The 20,521-nt window shown below is 49.8% G+C and overlaps 2 protein-coding genes across 3 annotated transcripts in view; one reads left to right on the top strand and one right to left on the bottom strand.

The window, feature by feature from the left end:
* The window catches only part of GNPAT (glyceronephosphate O-acyltransferase), a 32,166-nt gene extending 31,174 nt beyond the window's left edge, over positions 1-992 (bottom strand). The window contains exon 1 of the mRNA XM_046026554.1: positions 854-992. Within this exon, the coding sequence (XP_045882510.1) occupies positions 854-931 (78 nt within the window). The 5' untranslated portion in view covers positions 932-992. The remainder of the gene's footprint in view (positions 1-853) is intronic.
* A 173-nt stretch (positions 993-1,165) lies between these two features.
* C13H1orf131 (chromosome 13 C1orf131 homolog) lies at positions 1,166-16,459 on the top strand. 2 transcript variants are annotated; one of them, XM_046026556.1, is made up of 7 exons: positions 1,166-1,298; positions 3,599-3,945; positions 13,125-13,181; positions 13,933-14,028; positions 14,178-14,264; positions 15,019-15,071; positions 16,160-16,459. In XM_046026556.1, exons 1-7 carry the CDS (start codon positions 1,211-1,213, stop codon positions 16,296-16,298), a joined length of 867 nt encoding a protein of 288 aa, XP_045882512.1. In that variant the 5' UTR covers positions 1,166-1,210; the 3' UTR covers positions 16,299-16,459. The 2 variants fall into 2 exon arrangements, with proteins under 2 accessions (XP_045882512.1, XP_045882511.1); XM_046026555.1 differs by having other exon boundaries at positions 1,167-1,298; positions 3,593-3,945.
* The last annotated feature ends 4,062 nt before the right edge of the window (positions 16,460-20,521 follow it).

Genomic DNA, 20,521 nt, shown 5'->3' with positions numbered 1-20,521 from the left:
CATAAATAACATCAAAAGCAGAGATAATAGTAAAATCTAGTAAAAAATTAGGAAGGCTCACAAACGTCATGGAAAATTAACAATGAGCTTTGAGAGCAGCACAACCCTGGAAAAGGAATATAAAGAAAATAGAGTAACGTGAAGGAGTGACTGGAGAGCTACTTTAGATCAAACGATTGGGTAAGGCCTCTTCGAGAGGTGATATTTGAGCTGCGACCTCAAAAAAAAAGGGGGGGGGCAAGTTGGGAGAGGCTGGGTGGCCTCAGGTGTCCTCCGGAATGGCTTTTGCGAAAAGTACGGATGGAAGACAAAAACACAGTAAAAATTTCCAGAAGTTCCCAATCTTCCTAGATTAAAAACTTCACGTCTTACAAACTCTATGCCCACATACCAGCCAGAGACTCTTCTCCCAGGAACCTAACAGCAGCAACAAAAGGGCGGGGCGGGGAGCCACGGGCTGAAGCAGCTCAGGCCAGGTCAGACCCGCAGGTTTCTCAGGTTTAACCCAAAGGCAGCCCACGCTGGAGACGGAGATCCAGTTCGCACGCCTCATTCCCGTACCACAGGCTTTCCGAAGGCCCCGTGCGTGGTAGAGGGAACGAGACGGAACGGGTGGAAAGGACCCGGAGGAACCATCACCCATAGAAACTTCTAAAAGCACACACGCATTTACACACGCGGCGAGACACCGTTGCCTTGGAAACCAAGTCAACCAGCTAACCCCTCTTCGGAGGCCCCGGGACCCACTCTTTCGGGCCATGGTGGTCCATGGGAGGCCGGGACCGAGCGGGGTTGGGGGTGGGGGTGTCCTCTCTCGCGGCCCCGCCCGGGCCTCGTTCCCCTGGGCGCCTACCGAGTAGAGGAGCACGACAGCGCCGGGACTGGCGGAGCCGACGGAGAAACAAGAGTTGGATGAACTGGAAGAATCCATGGTGCGGCTGCCGTCCCGGGTGGGGCCTGAAATTCTTTGCTAAGCGGTGGTGGTGCTGCTGCTGGGGGCGGTTCTTCCGCGCTGGGCGGCCCGACCTCGCCTAGGGCGGCGGCACCCTCTGCGGCCGCTCCACAGGACCCCGGGCGCCGCCATCTTAACCAGGACGGAAGCCGCGCCGGGACCTGCGACGCGCGCACGCAGCGCGTCGGAACTCGGAAGTGTGGGTGCCCCGCGGGCTGTGGGCCGCACCGCGGCGGCGCCCCCCACCCCCCACCCCCGATGGCTCAGGAGCAGGGGCTGGGGGCCCGCGCGCTTCCCGGCTCGCAAACACTGCTGGACGCCCTGCTCCGGAACCTCTACGATTTGGGTGAGTGCGGGGCCCCGGAGCCCACGTGGGAAACGGACTGGCCGCGGAGGGTCTGCTGTACCTTCGAGACTGGGCCGTCCTCGGCCCTTGCGCGCGGAGCATCCGTCAGCTTTGCGACCTGGTTCCCGGGATGGGTGCAGCACGCGCCTCCGACAGAGGTCCCCTTTCCCGCGCCCCACGACTGGGCTCTGTCGGGGCTCTCCTTGGATCGAGCCTCCCGAGCCGTCCCCGAGTGTGGGCGCCGGCGTGGCTGCTCGTCGGAAGCGCCGAGGCTTTCAGGCTTGCAGCGTGTGATGCACGCAGGACCCTGGGCTCCCGAGCACAGCCCGCCCGTGGACATTTCCCGGCCGTCTGGGAAGCCCGCTTGCCCCACACCGCCCTCCCAGCCCCGCGTGACCCTGGTGCCGCGGTGCCACCTTGTCACCGTAGACCCCCAACCTTCAGTGCGTCCCTCCCCCGCGGACTTCAGAGAGCGTGTCCACGGGAAGCTTTTCACGGCCTTCCCTTCCACTAAGTTGGCCGTCCTCTCTTTTTGTTTGGGGAGAAGGAAATAAAAACGGTTGTTTGAGATTGGCCACCGCCTGGCACGTTAGTAGGAAAGGACAGTTCCACACACTCTGAAGAATTTGGTCCAGGTTAGGTGACAGCCCTTGCTCAGGCAAGAGATAGCCTGGGCATTGCTGTCTTTAAGGAGCAAACGTTTCTTAGATTTGTAAGGTGCTGTTGCGAAAGCTATTGTAGTTGGGAGCCATTGCTCAAGTTTCTAACCTCGGGGCGCCTGGGTGGCTCTGGGGTTAAAGCCTCTGCCTTCGGCTCAGGTCATGATCTCAGGGTCCTGGGATCGAGTCCCACATCCGGCTCTCTGCTCAGCGGGGAATCTGCTTCCTCCTCTCTCTCTCTCTGCCTGCCTCTGTGCCTACTTGTGATCTCTGTCAGTCAAATAAATAAAAAAAATCTTTAAAAATAAAAGATTCTAAGCTCACTTACATGATAAAAATAATAGCTAGGAAGTATGGAGAATTTGCCATATAGTCTCCGTCTTTCGTGTATTTACTCATTTAATCTTCACTTCTGGTGAAATACATAGTCATTAATCCCATTTACTACAAATGTAGAAACAAGCCTTACAGGTTAAAACACTTACGGAAATTCACCTGTTAATTTGCAGAGTGTGGGTTCCAGTCTCCAGACTGTCCAGCCCCTGCCCCCCCCCCCTTGTATTGACTTGTCCTGTGGACACAACATTTCTGTGCCCTTGGGAATATCAGAGGACAGAGAAAACTTAGTCTCTGGCCTTGAGAAGTTTAAAAACTAGAGGAAAAGACAATTCTGCCAAATTCTAAATATAGTTTATGTTAGCACAGGCTTGAAATTATTCAAGGAGCTCTGAAGGCTTGGGCTGTAACTATCCATTTTTAGGTGCCCAATGCTGAAGTTTAGGTACATTTTATATAATAAACAGAAATGATCGGTGGGTATTTAGAAAGCGCAGTGATACTTGCGGTGCCGGTGAGCACTTGAAGTCAGAGCCTTCAGGTGGCTGGTCAGAATGGGACAAGTGAAACATAGAGGCGATACAGGTATTTCATAGAAAATAAATGTGTTCACATTGAATCCCTTGTCGTAGGTTCATTCTAATTCATAACTGAAAAAAACAGGGAAGACTGTAATACCCACCTGCAGCCCTAGAGAGTATTAAAAAAATCAAACATCAGCTGTAGCGGCAGACATTTTTCGCACAAAGCGTGAGCCAATGGGGATTGCCAGTTCCCTGAGGCTGTTGCCTTGAGGTTGCTGTTAGTATGGACTGAGGTTAGGGCTGAAGTAATTGTGCCGTGGGTCAGAGACACGACTATAGTTAGTTAGCTAGCAAAAGATGTTGTGTCTTGGGTTCTACATATTGTGCAAATACAACAAACCATAAGAGAATCATAGAAAACAAACAGGGTTACTGGAGGGGGCGTTGGGGGAACAGGGTAAGTGGGTGGTGGGTATTAGGGAGGTCATGTGATATAATAAGCACTGGGTGTTATATGAGACTGATGAACACAGACCTGTACTTCTGAAACTAATAATACATTACATGTTAATTAATAGAATTAAAATTTAAAAAAGAAAATAAAAATACGCCAGCCTCAGAATTGTGCAAATATCACCCCATTTGAAGAAAAAGAAATCTTCTGTTTCTTTGTATTTCTGGGTGTTGATAGCCGTGGCGTACATACAAACACATTCACGTGCTTTGACAATTTCATAAAACCAAAGCTATTTATTTTCCTGCTCTGTGTTTGAAGAAACAGAGGAGACAGAAGATGAAGCAGAACAGAAAAGGATCAGGAAGAGAGGAGAAAACAAGAAAAGAGGTGCCGAGATGCCGGTGGTCGCGGCGGCAGAGCCAGCTCCCCTCCCTGGTTCCCTTGGAAGAGGTCAAAGGAAGAGCGCCTCCAGCTTCTTCAAGGACCTCCAAGAAGAGCTCCGGTGTGCTCCTGCTGTGACCCCCACTGGTTCCCCTTCAGGACCGGAAGCCCCTAGTGCTGCGGTATCTCCCCCAACCCTGAAGAACCCCAGAGAGCCAGTAGAAGTGATAGAATTTCACAGCAGAAATAAGAAAAGAAAAGAGAAGCTGGATCGAGATGAAAACACACAGGTAATGAGTTGGTTAGTTTCTATGAATCTGGTGAAAACCTTGATATTGCAGTTTTTGAGAAGTATCTTTCCTTTTTTCTTTCTTTTTCCTTTTTTTTTTTTTTTTAAAAAAAAGAGTTTGGGTGCTTGGGTGATTCCGTTTGCTAAGCAGCTGCCTTCAGCTCAGGTCATGACCTCAGGGTGCTGGGAGCTAGGCTTTCTGCTCAGCGGAGAGTCTCCTTCTCCCTCTGCTCTTACCCCTGCTTGTGCTTTCTCTCTCTCTCTCTCTTTCGCTCTCAAATAAATAAATAGTTTTTTAAAAAGTGTTTTTTTTTTAATCAAAAAACATATAAAAGGTTTTATTCATTTAAGCACTCTTACCTGACACGGGGCTTGAACTCATGACCCCAAGATCAAGAGTTGCAGGCTGTACCGACTGAGCCAGCCAGGCTCCTAGATGACTATCTTTTTAGACTGTCAGGGGTCCCCAAGACCACCCTCTGGCTTGAGGGTTTGTGAAAAGCACTCACAGGCCTCAACACTCAGCATGAAGTCACCATCACGGTTACAAATTACCACAGCAAAAGGATACAGAGTAAAAGCAGTGGAGGGAAAAGGTGCAGGGAGGGAGGCCTGGAGGAAACCAGGTGTCAGTGTCTAGGTGTCCCCTCCCAGTGGAATTGCATGGGATGCATTTCATTTCCCCAGCGGCGACGTGTGACAGCATGTAGGGTGCTGGCCACCATGGAGTGTCACCCCAGCCTGGGCGTCCACGGTTTTCACTGGAGAAATGCGTTATGTAGACATGCAGACTGACTGTAGGTATTGAAGCTCTAGGCACCGAGGAAAAAAGTAGGTATTAACCATCAATCACATTGTTGCTATAAATAATCTAGGCAAACTTAGTACGGCTTGGCTCAAGGCCTTCGGGATGCAAAAACGCTCTTATCAGACAATCGGTCAGCTCCCAGGAGCCAGCCAAAGGCCAGTTCTGAAGACAAGACTTCCTTAGGCATGTGCAGAGTTTGAGAAACATAAGCCTGTTGAGTGCACCCTTCCATGCTGATAAGCCTTCTGCTTGATGGTGCTCAGAAAAGTCAGTCAGTCAACAACTATTTCTGGCTGCAAGGCATGGGGATACAGCATTGAACAAAAGAGACAAAACTGCTTTTTCTCAAGGAACTTGCATTCTGGTGGAAAGCAGCTGGATTTCACTGAGCAGTAATCTCCCCCAGACTGAATGTTAAGTCTCACGTAAAATTCAGTCCAGGAGAGAGGTGTAGTTGCTTATCCAACTTTCCCCACAAGGGTATTAAGGATCCTTGCAAAAATCCAGGCATTCTATTTCTGTTGCATTCCTTCATGTCCTATCAACTTTTGTCTATCATCAAAGGGAAAGGGCACCGTGTTGGTTTCCTAGGGCTGCTGGGCAGATGTTTGTTCTCTTACAGTTCTGCAGGCCAGAAAGGCCAACATCAAGGTGTTGGTTGGGCACACTTGCCTCAGAAAGGGAATCCCTCCTTCTTCCACCTTCTGTGGCTCTAGGCTTGGCTCATGGCTGCATCACCCTCAACTCCTCCTACACCTGCACGCGCCCTGTGTCCGTCCGAGTCTCAAATCTCCCTCTGCCTTTCGCCTAGAGGAATAGCTGGCATTGGGATTAGAGCCCACCCGAAATTTAGGACAGGTCTCGTCATGAGATCCTTAATTATACTGCGAAGACCCTTTTAAAAATAAGATCCATTCGCTGATCCTGGGGATTAGAACATGGTCACGTCTTATTTTGGAGACCACAATTCAACCCGCTGCCAAGACAGTCGGGCTTGTATCGTTCTTGGTGAACGTGTGTGAGCACGTGCTAGCATCCAGTGCTTACCACATCTTGTTTGTGGTTTAAAAACCCAGTGTGGCATCTTTCCTAGCATTCAGGTAGCTCTTCGTGTCATGCTCACCAACTTGTCTTCTTCAAAGACTAAGAGCGCTATTTGTAATCATCTACCTTTATTTTAGAATTCTAGGTCAGTTTCCAACTCCAAATACTGGGACACTAGGAGCTGTCACAGGTAGGCCAGGAAGTGGATTTCCTTGGCCATTCAGCTGGCCAGAGTCACCACATTGGCCAGCCGGGGAAACTTACAGTGATCAGTATTATGACAGCAAACCCTTGTGCACCATAGTATTTTCCGTGTGTGCCATGCAATGAAAAAGGTTGAACACTGCATTATATATATTTCTGGTTTGGGGAATTTAAATAACTAACAAACATCTGGGTACCTCCCTCATTTCTTCAGGTGTCTCGGTCTTCTCTTTCCTCTTACACTCATTGGGTTCTTTCTAGAATGGAAAGTTTTCTAATAGGACAAAAACGTTGGCATTGAATGAGTGCATTTCTCTGTCTCTTACTAACAGAACATCTGCTTCCAGCTGTTAGATCCTTTTTCTTCCCCTTCTGATTGACCCCTTTTTCATTGTAGTTGGCTTTTTTGGGAACCTCAGCTTATCCAACATTTTGGATTTTCTGACCTTAATGAAATTTTTCAGTTGCTCTTGGTGTTCTGCCGTTTCTTTCTTTCTTTCTTTCTTTCTCTTTTTTTAAGGTTTTATATGTTTATTTGACAGAGATCACAAGTAGGCAGAGAGGCAGTGCGGGGGAGGGGGGGAGGCGGGGAAGCAGGCTCCCCACTGAGCAGAGAGCCCGAGGTGGGACTCGATCCCAGGACCCTGGGATCACGACCTGAGCCGAAGGCAGAGGCTTTAATCCACTGAGCCACCCAGGTGTCCCTGCCCTTTCCTTCTTTTTAAAATGTATCTTTTGAACACATGAATGTGTCTGGATAAGGAGACCGAAAACGAACACTATAAAAACACATACGCCTGTAAAAGACTCGATGTCATATTGCGACTTGAAAACAAATACAAACGAAGAGAACGCTGGGGATTAATGGCATATCCTGGTAAAGGGGATGTCAGCTAAGGATGTCCCAGCTGACATCCTTAGTTAGGAGAAGTGATGCTATGCCAAGGGTTTGTATAACGTGGTAAATGATAGTTGTGGTCCCTATTCTCTGAAAGCTTCGGGTCATTGTAGGACAGTTCAGACAGACATGGAATCAGCCCAAATAGCTAGTAAGATAATAACAGCCTGCGTGGAGTCTGCTGGTTGTCTTTGGAGAATACTTGAGAGATACAAGTTGGACAGCCCAGCTGGCCCTGCCTGAACCCCGGAAGTGACCTTCTTTCCCTAGAACTTGGATGTATGACCTATATACTGTGATTAAACAGCATTGTGGATTAAAACAGGGTCCATGGTGTACTATGGAGATTTATAATAAGAAATATATTTATATTTGGTTTTTGTGCCTCATTTCTGGCACAGAACTCCTGTAATCCCTGTAATTCCCTAGGGGATGTAAGGGTGTCTTTTGTTAGTGAGTGATGTGGAAATGCTTAAAAGGTGGGAGCAGGTTGCCAGGAGAATCAGCTGCACGATTAGAGGTTTAGAAATTTTCAGTCCCATCTCCCTGACCTCTGGGGAGAAGTAATGGGCTGGAGGTTGAATTGACTGCCTGTGGCCAGTGATTTAATCTGGCATAGTTAAGTAATGAAGCCTCCGTAGAAACCCAAAGGGTTGGGAGAGCTGGGTTGGTGACCGTGTAGAGATGCTTGGAGAGTGACACGTTCAGAGAGGACATGGAAGTGCCTCGTTTTGTCCCACATACCTTGCCCTGTGCGTCCCCTCATCTGTCTGTTCCTGAGTTACATCCTTTTACAGTCAGCCAGTGCGCTGTAAGGTGGATGGCTTTCCTGAGTTCTGCGAGCCACTCTAGCAAACTAATCGAACCCAAAGAGGGGGTTTGTGGGAGCTGCCAATCCGTAGGCGGTTGGTCCGAAGCACAGATGGCTGGCAGCACAGGCTCGCAGCTGCTGAGTGACGTGGGCGGCAGTCTTGTAGGACTGAGCCCGTAACCTATGCAATCTGATGCCATTTCCAGGTAGAGAGTGTCACAGTTGAGATGAATTGCAGCTGGTGTGGGAGCATTTGCTTGTTGGCTCTGTGGGGAAATCCTTCCCCGACATCACCCCATTTCATGGATTAATCGGGGAACTTGGCCACCATTTATAGAACATTTTACCCATTCCAACTGTCTAACCTACCAATGGACTTCCTGATCCTGTCCCTTTTATAAAGCAGTGACTGTAGAAGTAGTGTGGTAGGGAAGAGTAGGTAACAGATCGTTTATGCACGAAATCATTTATTCCACAAATAATTGGGTGCCCAGTACTTGCCAGACAGTGAACGAGATACAGTCCTCTGCCCTCGTGGAGTATACAGTCTACTGCTAGAGTCAGATCCCAAGTCAATTACTAATTAAAAAGAGTTTTAAAGGGCGCCTGGATGGCTCAGTCGATTAAGTGTCTGCTTTTGGCTCAGGTCATGATCCCAGGGTCCTGGGATTGAGTCCCGCATTCAGACTCCCTGCTCAGCCGGGAGTCTCGCTCTCTCCCTCTCCCTCCGCCCCTCATGCTGGCTCGCTCGCTCTCCCTCCCTCCCTCCCTCTCTCTCTCAAATTAATAAACTCTTTTAAAAAAAGTTTTGAACCCTCTGAGGGAAAGAAGTAGGGTCTTGAGAGTAAGAGACAGGGCGTCCTTTCGGTGGAGTGGGCAGGCAGTCTCAGGACGCGGTGACACGCTGCTAAGGCCCATGAGAGGAGCCGGACGAGCCAACACCAGCGCCTGGGCTGTGAGAAGGCCTGAGGGGGTCTGGGAGCTGGAAGCCGAGCAGAGTAGGACAGAGGGGAGAGATGAGCTGTGGTGCAGGGCCAGGCCGGGACCGACCTGCACTTGGGATTTGAGGACTGAGTGCGAGGCTGCCTGTTAGGGGGAGTGAAAGCCCCAGGTTGGCGGCTGGAAACGAGCTGAGAGTTGCTTGGCTAGTGTGTCTTCTCGGTGTTTTCTCCGCCCTTAGCATCATCTGTGTCCTGAACCTTAGCCTCCTTTGTGGCCTCCATAGAAAGATAAGAAAGACATCCTAGGGGCGCCTGGGTGGCTCAGTGGGTTAAAGCCTCTGCCTTCGGGTGGGGTCGTGATCTCGGGGTCCTGGGATTGAGCCCCGCATCGGGCTCTCTGCTCAGCGGGGAGCCTGCTTCCTCCTCTCTCTCTGTCTGCCTCTCTGTCTACTTGTGATCTCTCTCCTGTCTCTCAAATAAATTAATAAAATCTTTAAAAAAAAAAAAAGAAAGAAAGACATCCTAGAAATCTGAGAAGAGTGGACTCTAGATCCGAAGGGGCTCTTGGCTCCTGTGGCCCGCACACAGGTGCGTGCAGACCGCTCGCAAGCACGTAGCAGATCTCTGTAACACCTGACATTTATGGGGGCTTGTGCGCCCCTCGAGCGATTACTTAGTCTGGTCGCTAATTCCTTATCTCCCCGATTCCTGATAAGTCATGTGCTGCGTCTTCATCACTGCCGCAGAGAGGCTAAGATACTTGCCTGCATTTCAACAGTCAGCCGCCCCCTCTCTGCAGTTCCAGAAGCCCGGAGCTTCGGAAGGCACAGCTTTGGTTTGGTTTTCTTTTGACGCTGGGTACAGGTTTATTTGGCAGCAAAACCTGACCTGAACTCATACGAGGCTTAGGCATTATTTTTGTCTGTTCCATTTGGCTTGAATATCCACAGGTCGTGCGGGAGAGATAGGAATGTCCTTAATGATGGGCTTCTGCCGCGGCCCCCCCGCTGCAAGTGGTATTTTGTTTTCAGTGTATTGGCAATGTGACCTTCCTAAAATGTGAAAGCCTCTGAATTTTCTAAGGATTCCACGGAAGGGACTGTGGATGTGAAGTAAGAACCAGAGCTCAGGTTCAGACCCTAGGCTTTCTGGCTTGAAAGCTGCTCCACTAGAGAGAGAGAGAGAGAGAGCCTGCACGCGTGTGAGTGAGCAGGTTAGGTTAGGCTCCTTGTCCTTTGAGTAACACAAGCGCGTGGACTGGGAATATTCACCAGGTAGGAAGACCTGTCCTGTGTTACCACCGCAGTGCTTTCTGCTCTCATGACCTCTGCAATATCTAGATCCCTCCCTACGGCTCAACCCTGAAATCCTCTACCCTCCAGGGCACCCTGTAACTTTGTTCCACATCCCTGTTCTTTAGCAAATCCAGGGCTGGTTAAAAAGAGAGTGTTTACTTACCCAGCTGCTCTCTCTCTGGACAAAGGTTGGGCAGTAACTAGTAGAAGAAACGAATCTTACCAGTGCAGCCGAAAATAGCCCTGGTCAGCCAGTCGGCCCATGGACGCGTTCCCCGAGCCCCGGGCGCCTGCCGGCCTTCATCTCGCGCCCCCAAACTCTTCCTTCGTTTTATAGCTTGCTTCTGTCTTTGGAGCCTGACATGCAAGGTCTCAAAATCTGCAAATCTTTCTCTTTCCTGTGTGTGGGACCCTAAAGCTCTAGTGGTCAGGAGAGATAAGGCTGTGGATCGGTAGTGTAGTCCCTGCATCTTAGTGGTGTGATGGCAAAAGTGAATTATTTTTACACGTCCATCAGGGCTGGCAGGGGTAGAGTGTGCTGTCACACCTGTCCTCGTCTAGGGGCCCAGGATAATCGGAGCTCCACCGTCTGGAAGGCTCTCAGTTGCTCTGGCGGAGAAGGGGAGTCGTTGGGTGGCTCTCAGAGGCTCCTTATGGAAGGGGCAGACTTCCCCTCTGCTCACATGTCTTTGGCCAAAGAAACTCGTGCAGCCCTACCTAAGCTCAGGTAGGCAGGGGAGCCTAGAAGCAGGGGAGCACCCAGTGTTTCCTGCTGCACCAAGTGCCAGGGAGAAGCACGGATGGTTTCTAAATCAGGCAATATATGCTAAGTAATGGAGTGAAAGTTCTTTAAAACTGTGAGTAAGTTAGACATTGGCAGGGTCATGCCTGTGAACTGAGCCTCACAAAATAGTGAGCTAAGAATGTGTGCTTTTATGATAAGGATTTAGAATCTAGACCTTTTCTCAGACAAATCGAGAGCTGCAAAGCAGAGATACTTCTGGCAAAATGTTAACAGAGGGCTTGGGAATGGCAAGGTATCTATGTCCCGCCAGACCTGCCACCCAGGCCTGCACAGGCCCTCGGGCCAGGTGTCCCCACGGCCAGGATGAACTGAGGCCTGTGTGCAGGGACGGGTATTCTGTGGGGTTGGTGTTGGGGAAAGCAGGGACATGGGAAGCCGTGCCCCTCTCCTTTGTGGGCCACTCTCGTCCCCAGACCCAAGGCTTTCAGCCCATGGTGACAGTCATGCAGGTGGCCAAGAATTTTTTTACAGCGCTTAGGTCCTCTTAGATGGTCCCTTCCACGCCGATGTTCTGGAAATGGGGCTGCCGAGGGAAACTGTGCCATCTTCACTAGCGCCGGGAATCTCATGCTCCTGAACCAAATTTTCAACTCAGAAAACTGCTTAGCCGGCGCCTCGTTGGACGGATGGGAGGGAAGAATAGAGAGAACTACTTAAATTCTTAGAAAAGGAGGTAATGTTTCGTGGGATTTTGGAGGCCTGTGAACCTTCTCTTCTTTAACATACAATTTGTGTTTGAGGATCTGGGTGATCCTGAAGTCATTAGGACTTAAGCGAGAAGTAGTACTGTTTATCACAGTAAATAGATTGGGCATGCATTCCTGCAGAAAAGGTTTTTTAAGTTCAGGGTAAAGACAATTTTTTTCCAGCCACGGAACAGGAAATAAGACTTTCTGGGATAGAGGAACAGAAGCGCCTGGCGTCCTTCATGTGCCCGTGGTCTTAATTAAGGCATCTGATTCTGTGAAATACAGGAGTGAGGAAAATCGTAAGCATCGTCGAAGTTGGGAATCTTGGTAAAGTAACGTGGAAGACGCATTTACTGTGACTGTAAGCACAGAAGGGGGCCACACGCTTGGAGCGTGGCAGACCTCCTCGTGGTGCCGTGTTCTGTCTGTCCTGCCAAGAGTCATTGTGCAACGTGCCAGTGGGTGAGCAGCACTGTGGTGACCGCCCCAGGGGGTGGGGGGTGTTGTTCGTAATGGATCAGTCGGTGCTGAGAGCACAGGCCACGTCTTCCCATTTCCCAGACCCTGATCACGTTTAGCAGTGAGTGCTGTATCCACTTCGTAAGAACCCCTCTGGGAGGTCAGGACACGGCCTCATGGAGAGAGCCTGTCACCTGGGGAAGCGTTCAGTGAGCGACCCACACACCCACAGTACAACCAGGATCAGCTTCCATTGGGAGGAGAGACGGGGAGACCTACAGACGGCTGTGATCACGGCCCCTGTCTCAGCACGGTGTGGTGCAGGGCACCGCTGCGTCCCTCCACAGCTTTCAGACCCTGCTTTCTGTTGGCCCAGACTCAGTGGCTGGGGTTGCGTGGTGACCGCTGCTATTAGCCAGATGTGACAATACATTTCCTTCAGATCTCAAGCTTCTGGTCAGTTCTGTGGGCTGGTAATCATAGCTAGTGGCCGTGTCGGTGTAAAGAGTCACATGCTTTGAAGGCATTTGCAGCACCTTTATTTTGTATTGAGAATTATAAACCAAATCTCCATTTCTAGAAACGTGATGTTCCTGTAAAAATATTTAGTTAAGAGAGTTTTGTTAGCCATTACTTTCATGGCTGGATGGGAAGAAAGAGGGAAAGAGTTATTTAAATACAGTGTTCAAGGGGTGCCTGAGCGGTGCAATCAGTTAACGATATCGGCTCAGGTCATGATCTCGGTCATGACATTGAGCCCCACGGTGGGCTCCGCGCTGGGCGTGGAGACTGCCTAAGACTCTCTCCTCTGCCTTCTGCCCCACTCCCCTGCTCATGCACACAAACTCTGTCCTCTAAAAAAAAAATAAATAATAAAAAGATATATAGTGTTTATCTTCCAAAATCCCTGCTCACTAACCCTCTTCTAAACCCCCACTGAACAGAATCTTCTGCATGTGGTTTATGAGAGACATTGGTCTCTCATCATCTTTTATTTTTGTATTTTAAAAAAATTCTCTTCCTTTCTTAAGCTTTGATACCTTAACATTTTTTTTTCTCCGTTTTTCTTTGATGAAGACGTTCATGCAACATGCTTGTGTTGTCATTTGGTATTTAGGCATCTGGGCCAGTTTCAAGGCTTTCTAAAACATGACTGCTCTGTTGGTGACGAATACTCCAGTGATACAGTCACAGCAGATCTTAATAAGAATTTTTTTTCTTTGCAGACCAAAACTAGTATCCCTGAGAAAGGTGTGGGTAGACAAGAATTTAACTTGGAGAAGGTATGTGTTTTGAAACTGTTCATTATTTTTCAGTTTTAGAGTACCCCCCCAAAATATATGTTTATATATACATACATACATATATATGTATATATATGTATACACACACATATATATATATATTTCCATGTCCAGTGGTTGAACTAATGGTTAAGCAAATCCCCCTGCCTTCAGGTGATGAATATTAGGCTGTCACTTAAAACACACTGGCTGGTGGCCGCCGTGCCCATGATGCAGAGGCAAGTAAAACCGGGAGGGATGTGTATATTCTGCGGTTGTAACTAGGTTTGTAAAATGCATGAGAAGAAAGACAGGAGAAGGTAATTCAACGGCTAAGAAGGGGCATTTCTCTTCCTCTGCAGCATCTTTAAACAAACAAACACGGATCTGTGTTTGAAGCACCTATGAGAAGTGTTTTCTCAGAGTGAGTGAGAGTGTTCAGAGAGGGACTTTTAAGTGGAAATTCTTGTCTGGAAGGGCAGTAGCTTGTTTCAGAGAGAGTCCTAGTATGCAGAATTCTGCATTTAATCCTAAGTCCGTTGCTTCACCTGCCCAAAATTCAGCACGGCAGAACGAGTGTTGGGAGGTTATGGTAAGAAATGATGTAAGACCGCCACAGAGCTCTGTAAACCACAGCACGACAGAGTTCCCGTTCCAGCACATCGTGTCTGATGTGGGCTACCCCCCGGGTAGATCTCTTCCCTGGGGTCTCTGGAGTGCACTTGGGGTTCATTCCGCTCTGCGTCCACAGGCCCGCTTGGAAGTGCACCGGTTCGGGATCACGGGTTACGGTAAAGGGAAGGAACGACTCCTGGAGCGGGAACGCGCCATCATGCTGGGTGCTAAGGTGATGGGCTGCTTCTGTCTTTCATCAGCAGACGGGATACCTACAGGAAAGGGGAGAACCCAGGGCAAAGCAGGGGAGGGGTCACTGGGAGATCCTTGCAAAATAAAAAAATGGTATCTCTTGGTTTTATTTTTCCTGTTGCATTTCAGCCTCCCAAAAACAGTTACGTGAATTATAAGGTGTTGCAGGAGCAAATTAAAGAAAAGAAGGCAGCCAAGGAAGAAGAAAAGAAAATGGTACGAATAAAAGCCATTTTGTTACCAAGCTAGAACCAGGAAGTGGCCACAGTTGGCTGCAGTGGGGTCGGGAGGCAGTGGCCACAGTAAGGTAGAGAGTGACATGATCATTCTCTCCCCTGTTCAAGTCAGCTTCATTCTCTAACGCTAGCCAGGGAAGCCGGCACACTCACCTGAAGGGTTTGCTCTGAAATAGCAAGTTCCTGCTCAGATCCCATCAGCTATTGTGGTCTTTCTCCTGTGTTGCGTTTTACATTGTACAGAACACAAGGGCTTATGACAGACCACAGAGCGGTAGATGCTGTGCTCCCTCCCTTTCCCCTAGAGTGAAAGACGGAATGTTTCTCCTGTCAGTTTTTTCTGGAATGACCTTTGACACTCTTGAAAGAGCTTTAGGATGAAACCGAGTGTATGTTTAATATGCCTGCTTGAGAAAAAGATGAAAAGTGAATGGTGCCTCACTGCCTTTTTTTTTTTTAAAGATTTTAAAAACTTATTTGACAGAGATCACAAATAGGCAGAGAGAGAGAGAGAGAGAAAGAGAGAGAGAAGCAGGCCCCCTGCTGAGCAGGGAGCCCGATGTGGGACTCGATCCCTGGACCCTGAGATCACGACCTGAACCGAAGGCAGAGGCCTAATCCACTGAGCCCCCCAGGCGCCCGCCTCACTGGCTTTTGATCACACACCTCTTGTCTGTTTTTGAATCTCTGTTATCCATTATTGACACATATATTATCCTAAATTCTGAAATCAGGCCCAGGACACAGATATTTTTAAGAAAAGGAAGAGGAGAGGTCAGGAAGACAGGTGAGTGACATCCTCAGGTACTGGGGTGGAATGGTCTGGGTAAACCTACTGATTAGTTCTGAAACTAACGCCTGGAGTTCGCCTGGTGTTTCTGGCCTGTTAGAGTGCTTCGTTGCTCCTCATGCGTTCCGAGCAAGTCCTGGGTTGGGGGAAGACAGTGTCCCAGATTGAACAGCTGCCTTAGAACTAAATCAGGAATCTCCTCCAGGCTCCCATTTGCAAAGATCAGACAGCTCAGGTGACTCGTGGACAAACTGAGGTTGGCATTCCCAGCCCGCGCTAAGAGCCTGCCCGCATCGCAGCAGGGCCCAGGGCGGTGTCCTGTTCTCTGCCGTACCGCAGGAGGCAGAGCGCCGTGACCTGAGGAACAGAGCTTCGAGTCTCTTGCTTCATGCTGGTTTCTTAGCTTTGGTCCAAACATGCCTTTTCGCTCTCCCTGAATTATTGTTTCAAAATTGACTTCTTTTGTCTTAACCCTTTTCTTGGACTCCTTAGTGAGCTTGTGCACGGGTGGTCATTTGTCCTGGCCACATGTGTCTGTCTGTTGAGGGTCCGCTGCGTGCCAGGCACATAGGTGTCTTAGGTGTCGGGTGTCGGGAATTCAGCCATGATCGCCGGGGGCGGGGGGGTACTATACCTGCCTTTGGGGAGCTTACACTGTAGTGAGGGAAACACCTCGAAACCTACAAACAGGTAAGCAAGGGAATGTCAGGTTCTGTGAGGAGGTTGCAGTAAAGCATTATAAAAGAATATCACTGGGGGCGGGAAGGCCGGGATGTCATTCGGCAAGGGGGTGACCTCTGAGTTGAGAACTGAGTGAAGAGGAGAGGACAGCCTAGAAAGATCAGACAGAACATTCTGCATAGAAGAAGCCAGTGCAAAGGCCCTGAGACAGGAAGGTGGCTGGCATGTTTCAGGGACCACAGGAAGGTGGGTGGTTGTTGCAGTAGGGCAGTGGAGGGTGGTGTGCGCGGGATGACCACAAGAGTTTGCAGGAGCGGACCGTGGTCGCCTGGTTGCTGGTGTGCCATCTTCTCGTCCTTCTTCATAAGCTTAACTCCGGTACTTTTCTCTCCCTTTAACTGCAGGAAATCCAAAAAAAAGAAATCAGCTCCCAGTATTTTGTCCAGCGGACGGATTGGGCAGATTGGAAAATTCAAAAATGGGACGCTGATTCTGAGTCAGGTTGACATCAAGAAAATAAATTCCTCCCGAGTGGCTAAGTGAAGTCCTTTATAAAATAAAGAGAGGAACGGGAAAGTGCTGCTGCACTGAAACGGGACCCCTATGAGACTTCCAGATTCTTCTTATTTATTTTATATTTCATAGGCTGCTTTTCTATTTTTAGGGAAAAAATTTCAGGAATAATAAAATGTGTAGTTCCTAAAGTGTCTGTTTCATGGCGATGAGTGTGTGGTGGGAAGGGCCAGCTGCACTGGGCGTAGAAAGCGAACCTATTGAAAAGGATGTTAATCCTGTCCGGTGAGATTTACACTAGATTTGCTTTCCCTGGTGTTTCGGGCATTTGCTTCTAATGTGATTTTTCATAAACTTAATAATTTATTGATTTGTAAATGCTAATAGCTTTAAATTGCCTATTTTTTTTTAAAGACTTATTTATTTTAGAGAGACAGTGAGCACATGAGCAGGGAGAGGGGCAGGCAAAGGGGGCGAGTGAGTCCCAAGCAGACTCCCCACTGAGCACAAAGCCTAATGCAGGGCTCCGTCTCACAACCCCGAGATCGTGACCTGAGCCAAAATCAAGAGTCAGACGCTTCACCAACTGAGCCACTCAGGTGCCCCCAAATTGCCTTTTATTTTCTAAAAGTGGTTTAATAGCAAAGGAAACAGTCAACAAAACAAAGAGGCAACGCACACTACAGACAAAGGGCTGATATCCAGGATCTATAAAGAACTCCTCAAGCTCAACACCCAGAAAACAAATAACCAAGTCAAAAAATGGGCAGAAGGTGTGAACAGACACTTCTGCTAAGAAGACACACAAATGGCTATCAGACACATGAAAAAATGCTCATCATCAGGGAAATACAAATCAAAACCCCATGGAGATACCACCTACACCAGTTAGAATGGCAAAAATTAACATGACAGGAAACAACAAATGTTGGAGAGGATGTGGAGGGGGGGAAGCCTCTTACAGTGTTGGTGGGAGTGCAAGTTGGTGTGGCCAGTTTGGAAGACAGTGTGGAGATTCCTCAAAAAGTTAAAAATAGAGCTTCCCTATGACCCTGGAATTGCACTGCTGGGCATTTACCCCGAAGATACAGATGGGAAAAGAAGGGCCACGTGCACCTCAATGTTCATAGCAGCCATGGCCACAACAGGCAAACTGGAAAGAGCTGAGCTGCCCTTCAACAGACGAACGGGTAAAGACGGGGTCCTTACGCACAATGGAATACTACTCAGCCATTAGGACGAACACCCAACCTTTGCATCAGCATGGATGGAACCGGAGGAGATGTGCTGAGTGAGATAAGTCAGAGAAAGTCCGTTATCATATGGTTTCACTTATTTGTGGAACACAAGGAATAGCATAGAGGACATTAGGAGAAGGAAGGGAAAAGTGAAGGCGGGGAATCAGAGGAGGAGATGAACCATGAGAGACTATGAACTCCAGGAGACAAACAGGGTTTTAGAGGGGAGGGGGCGGAGGGATGGGTGAGCCCCATGATGGTATTAAAGGCACGGATTGCATGGAGCACTGGGTGTTCCACGCAAACAATGAATCATGGAACACTGTATCAAAAACTAATGATGTACTGTATGGGGACTAACAATGACAAAAGTGGTGTAATGTTACTATATGATGAAAAAACCAACAGTGGGCAAATTTGGCAGCTGTCTTGTGGGAAAAGCAGTCGTAATTTTTACTCTCCTAAGTATACAAATGTCCTTCGTTAGAAGTTATGTAAATAGGAGCCCCTGGGCAGCGCAGTGGGTTAAGCCTCTGCCTTCGGCTCAGGTCATGATCTCAGGGTCCTGGGACCGAGCCCCGCATCGGGCTCCCTGCTCAATGGGGAACCGGCTTCTCCCTGCCTCTCTGCCTACTTGTGATTTCTCTCTCTGTCGAATAAATGAATAAAATCTTTAAAAGAAAAAGAAGTTATGTAAATAAAACACAATTTTGTGGTATATGTAGCTGTGATTTTTAACACAGCAGAGGATTTTAATTTATGTCGGAGTGACCTGTCAGTTCTTCCCTTCTCTACAGAGAGCCGGGGCTCCGAGGCAGCCCTGCTCACCCCCACCCCCAGGAACGGCGTGGCTCAGACAGCTGAGCCCTTAGCCAAGACTCCGGACCAACAGGCTGGTTAATTCTGGAAAAGTTCCGTGTATAAACTCACCTCGTTTGGGTTTCACTTTGTAATTTACTGAATTAATACTTAAAGAGTAGCGTTGTTACCACTGGGAGCTCTAAAATGTTTAGAGGCTAAAAGAAACCTGTGTTTTAAGGGTTGGAGATCAGGCTTAAGATCATGCTTTTTATTTTCCTGTTGAGAAAGTTTCTTCCAGCGAGATGAGCAGCAGAGAGAAGCCCCCAGGAAAAGCAGTCATCCAGGGGTGCCTGGGTGGCTCAGTGGTTGAGTGTCTGCCTTTGGCTTAGGTCATGATCCCAGGGACCTGGGATCAAGTCCGGGGTTATCAGGCTCCCAGCCTGCTTCTCCCTCTGCCCCTTCCCCTGCTCGTGCAAGCTCTCTCTCTCAGATAAAGAAATAAAATCTTAAAAAAAAAAAAAAAGAAAAAGGAAGAAAGAAAAATAGCCATCTGAAGGAAGAGGAAGGTTCTAACTAGAAGCCACAAAGGGAACGGACCAGTTCAGACCAGTTCAGAACGGAACAGACCAGTGACGGGATCCGTGCTCCCTTACAGCCTGCACACTGCTGTTTCCCCTCCGCGGGGGTTTCTTCCCGTCCTGGACACCATCCGGTGGGTCAGTGTCGCTCCACACGACACCCCGCCTACCGCTACCGTTGTTCCCAGTGACCTGCTTAAGGACCCTGAGATTCCTGTCCCACAGCTTGGCCCCATGGACCTGGAGCCCATGCTTCCCAGAAGAAACGGCCCAACACATGTCCCATTGAACCAAGGTGGTTTCCCTGTAAGAATAGTCCCACCGGCAGGGGTGGCCCTGACTGTGAAGAGGCGTAGGGCTGCTGTCAGCGGGGCGGGGAGGAAGCTGCACCTGGGTGGCCCCTCAGGCATCTCTTCGTACTCTTTCTGCCTGACTTTGATGGCAAATAGACAAACGCAGCAACCCTGGGGGAGAAGGGCCTGGTGACCTGAGGCTTGGACCCCCGGGGTGAGGGTCTGGATCACAAATAAGACAGGGTGACTAGGTGAGGGCGAGTGGAGTGGGGACTGACAGGCCTGGAGCATCCCGTGCAGCTCCAGGGCCAGCTGCAGTCAGGGGGAATGCAGTTTGGGTCCCTGGCCTTCCCTGAGCCTCCCTCACTGGCATTCTGGAAGAGCTTCTCCCCAGACTGAGTGGAGGGGATGGTGGTGGTGGGCGCTGTGATGCCTCACTCAGATCCCCTTTTAGGAAAGAGTACTTGTCACTTCATTGTTCTGAGCGGGGATGGCGTCACCTCCCTCCGGGGATGGTGGGCGCACAGTCTGTGCTGGACTGACGGACTGGATTGATGCACAGTCCGTGCTGGATTGACACGAGGCCATCAAAGCCCCGTTCTCCCCTCCCAGCCCAGCCCAGCTAAGCCCTTCGCTGGGTCTGTGTCACAGCTCGACCTCCCCGTGGCCAGTCCTGCTTCCATTGCTTCAGAGGGTCGCGCCCCGCAGGACCCTTGCGAGTGAATGTGCTGCCCTGTCTCAGTCTGCATCGGCCCCTGAGCAGGTCAGCGGTCCGGATCCCGCAGGTGACTGAGCTCTGAGGCCGGGCGAAAGGGGCTGGCAGGAGGCATGGGGGCGGGTGTTCCTGGGGATCACAGTTTGAGGCAGGCCGCAGAGACGGAGCTTTTAGGTCGGACCCCCGCCCGCCCCCCCGCCCCCCCCGCCCCCCCCGCCCCCCCTGCCGGGCTCAGTCTGTGTGGTTGAAGGAGCTGGTCAGTCTCCTAGGAGCTCAGAGATTAGGATGTCTTCCCCAACTCCCAGTGTCCTGTAAGCCCTGATGAGTGTTTTATTCCGATGGCCATATCTCACCGTGATGTTCCCCGTTACCAATGCCAGCCCTGCCACCTCTCGCAGGAATGGACTCGTGAGCGCCCCGTGCTTTGAGATGGGCCCTATCATCTGTGCCATGAACCGCCCCAACGCCTGGTCCGTGCGCGGTGCGGCCCGATTGATTCTGTCGCCACGGAAGGCCCGGGGCCCCTGGGTGAGAGGTGGCCTCCCCTCCCACCGCCTCCACCCTGCATGCAGGGCCTGGGGCAGGCAGACACGCACCTGGGGGCTGAGCACTGGTTACAGACTGTGCC

This window comes from Meles meles, chromosome 13 (genome assembly GCF_922984935.1).
Source record: "Meles meles chromosome 13, mMelMel3.1 paternal haplotype, whole genome shotgun sequence".
Classification (NCBI taxonomy): Eukaryota; Metazoa; Chordata; class Mammalia; order Carnivora; family Mustelidae; genus Meles; species Meles meles.
This window is presented reverse-complemented; position numbering and strand designations above follow the sequence as displayed.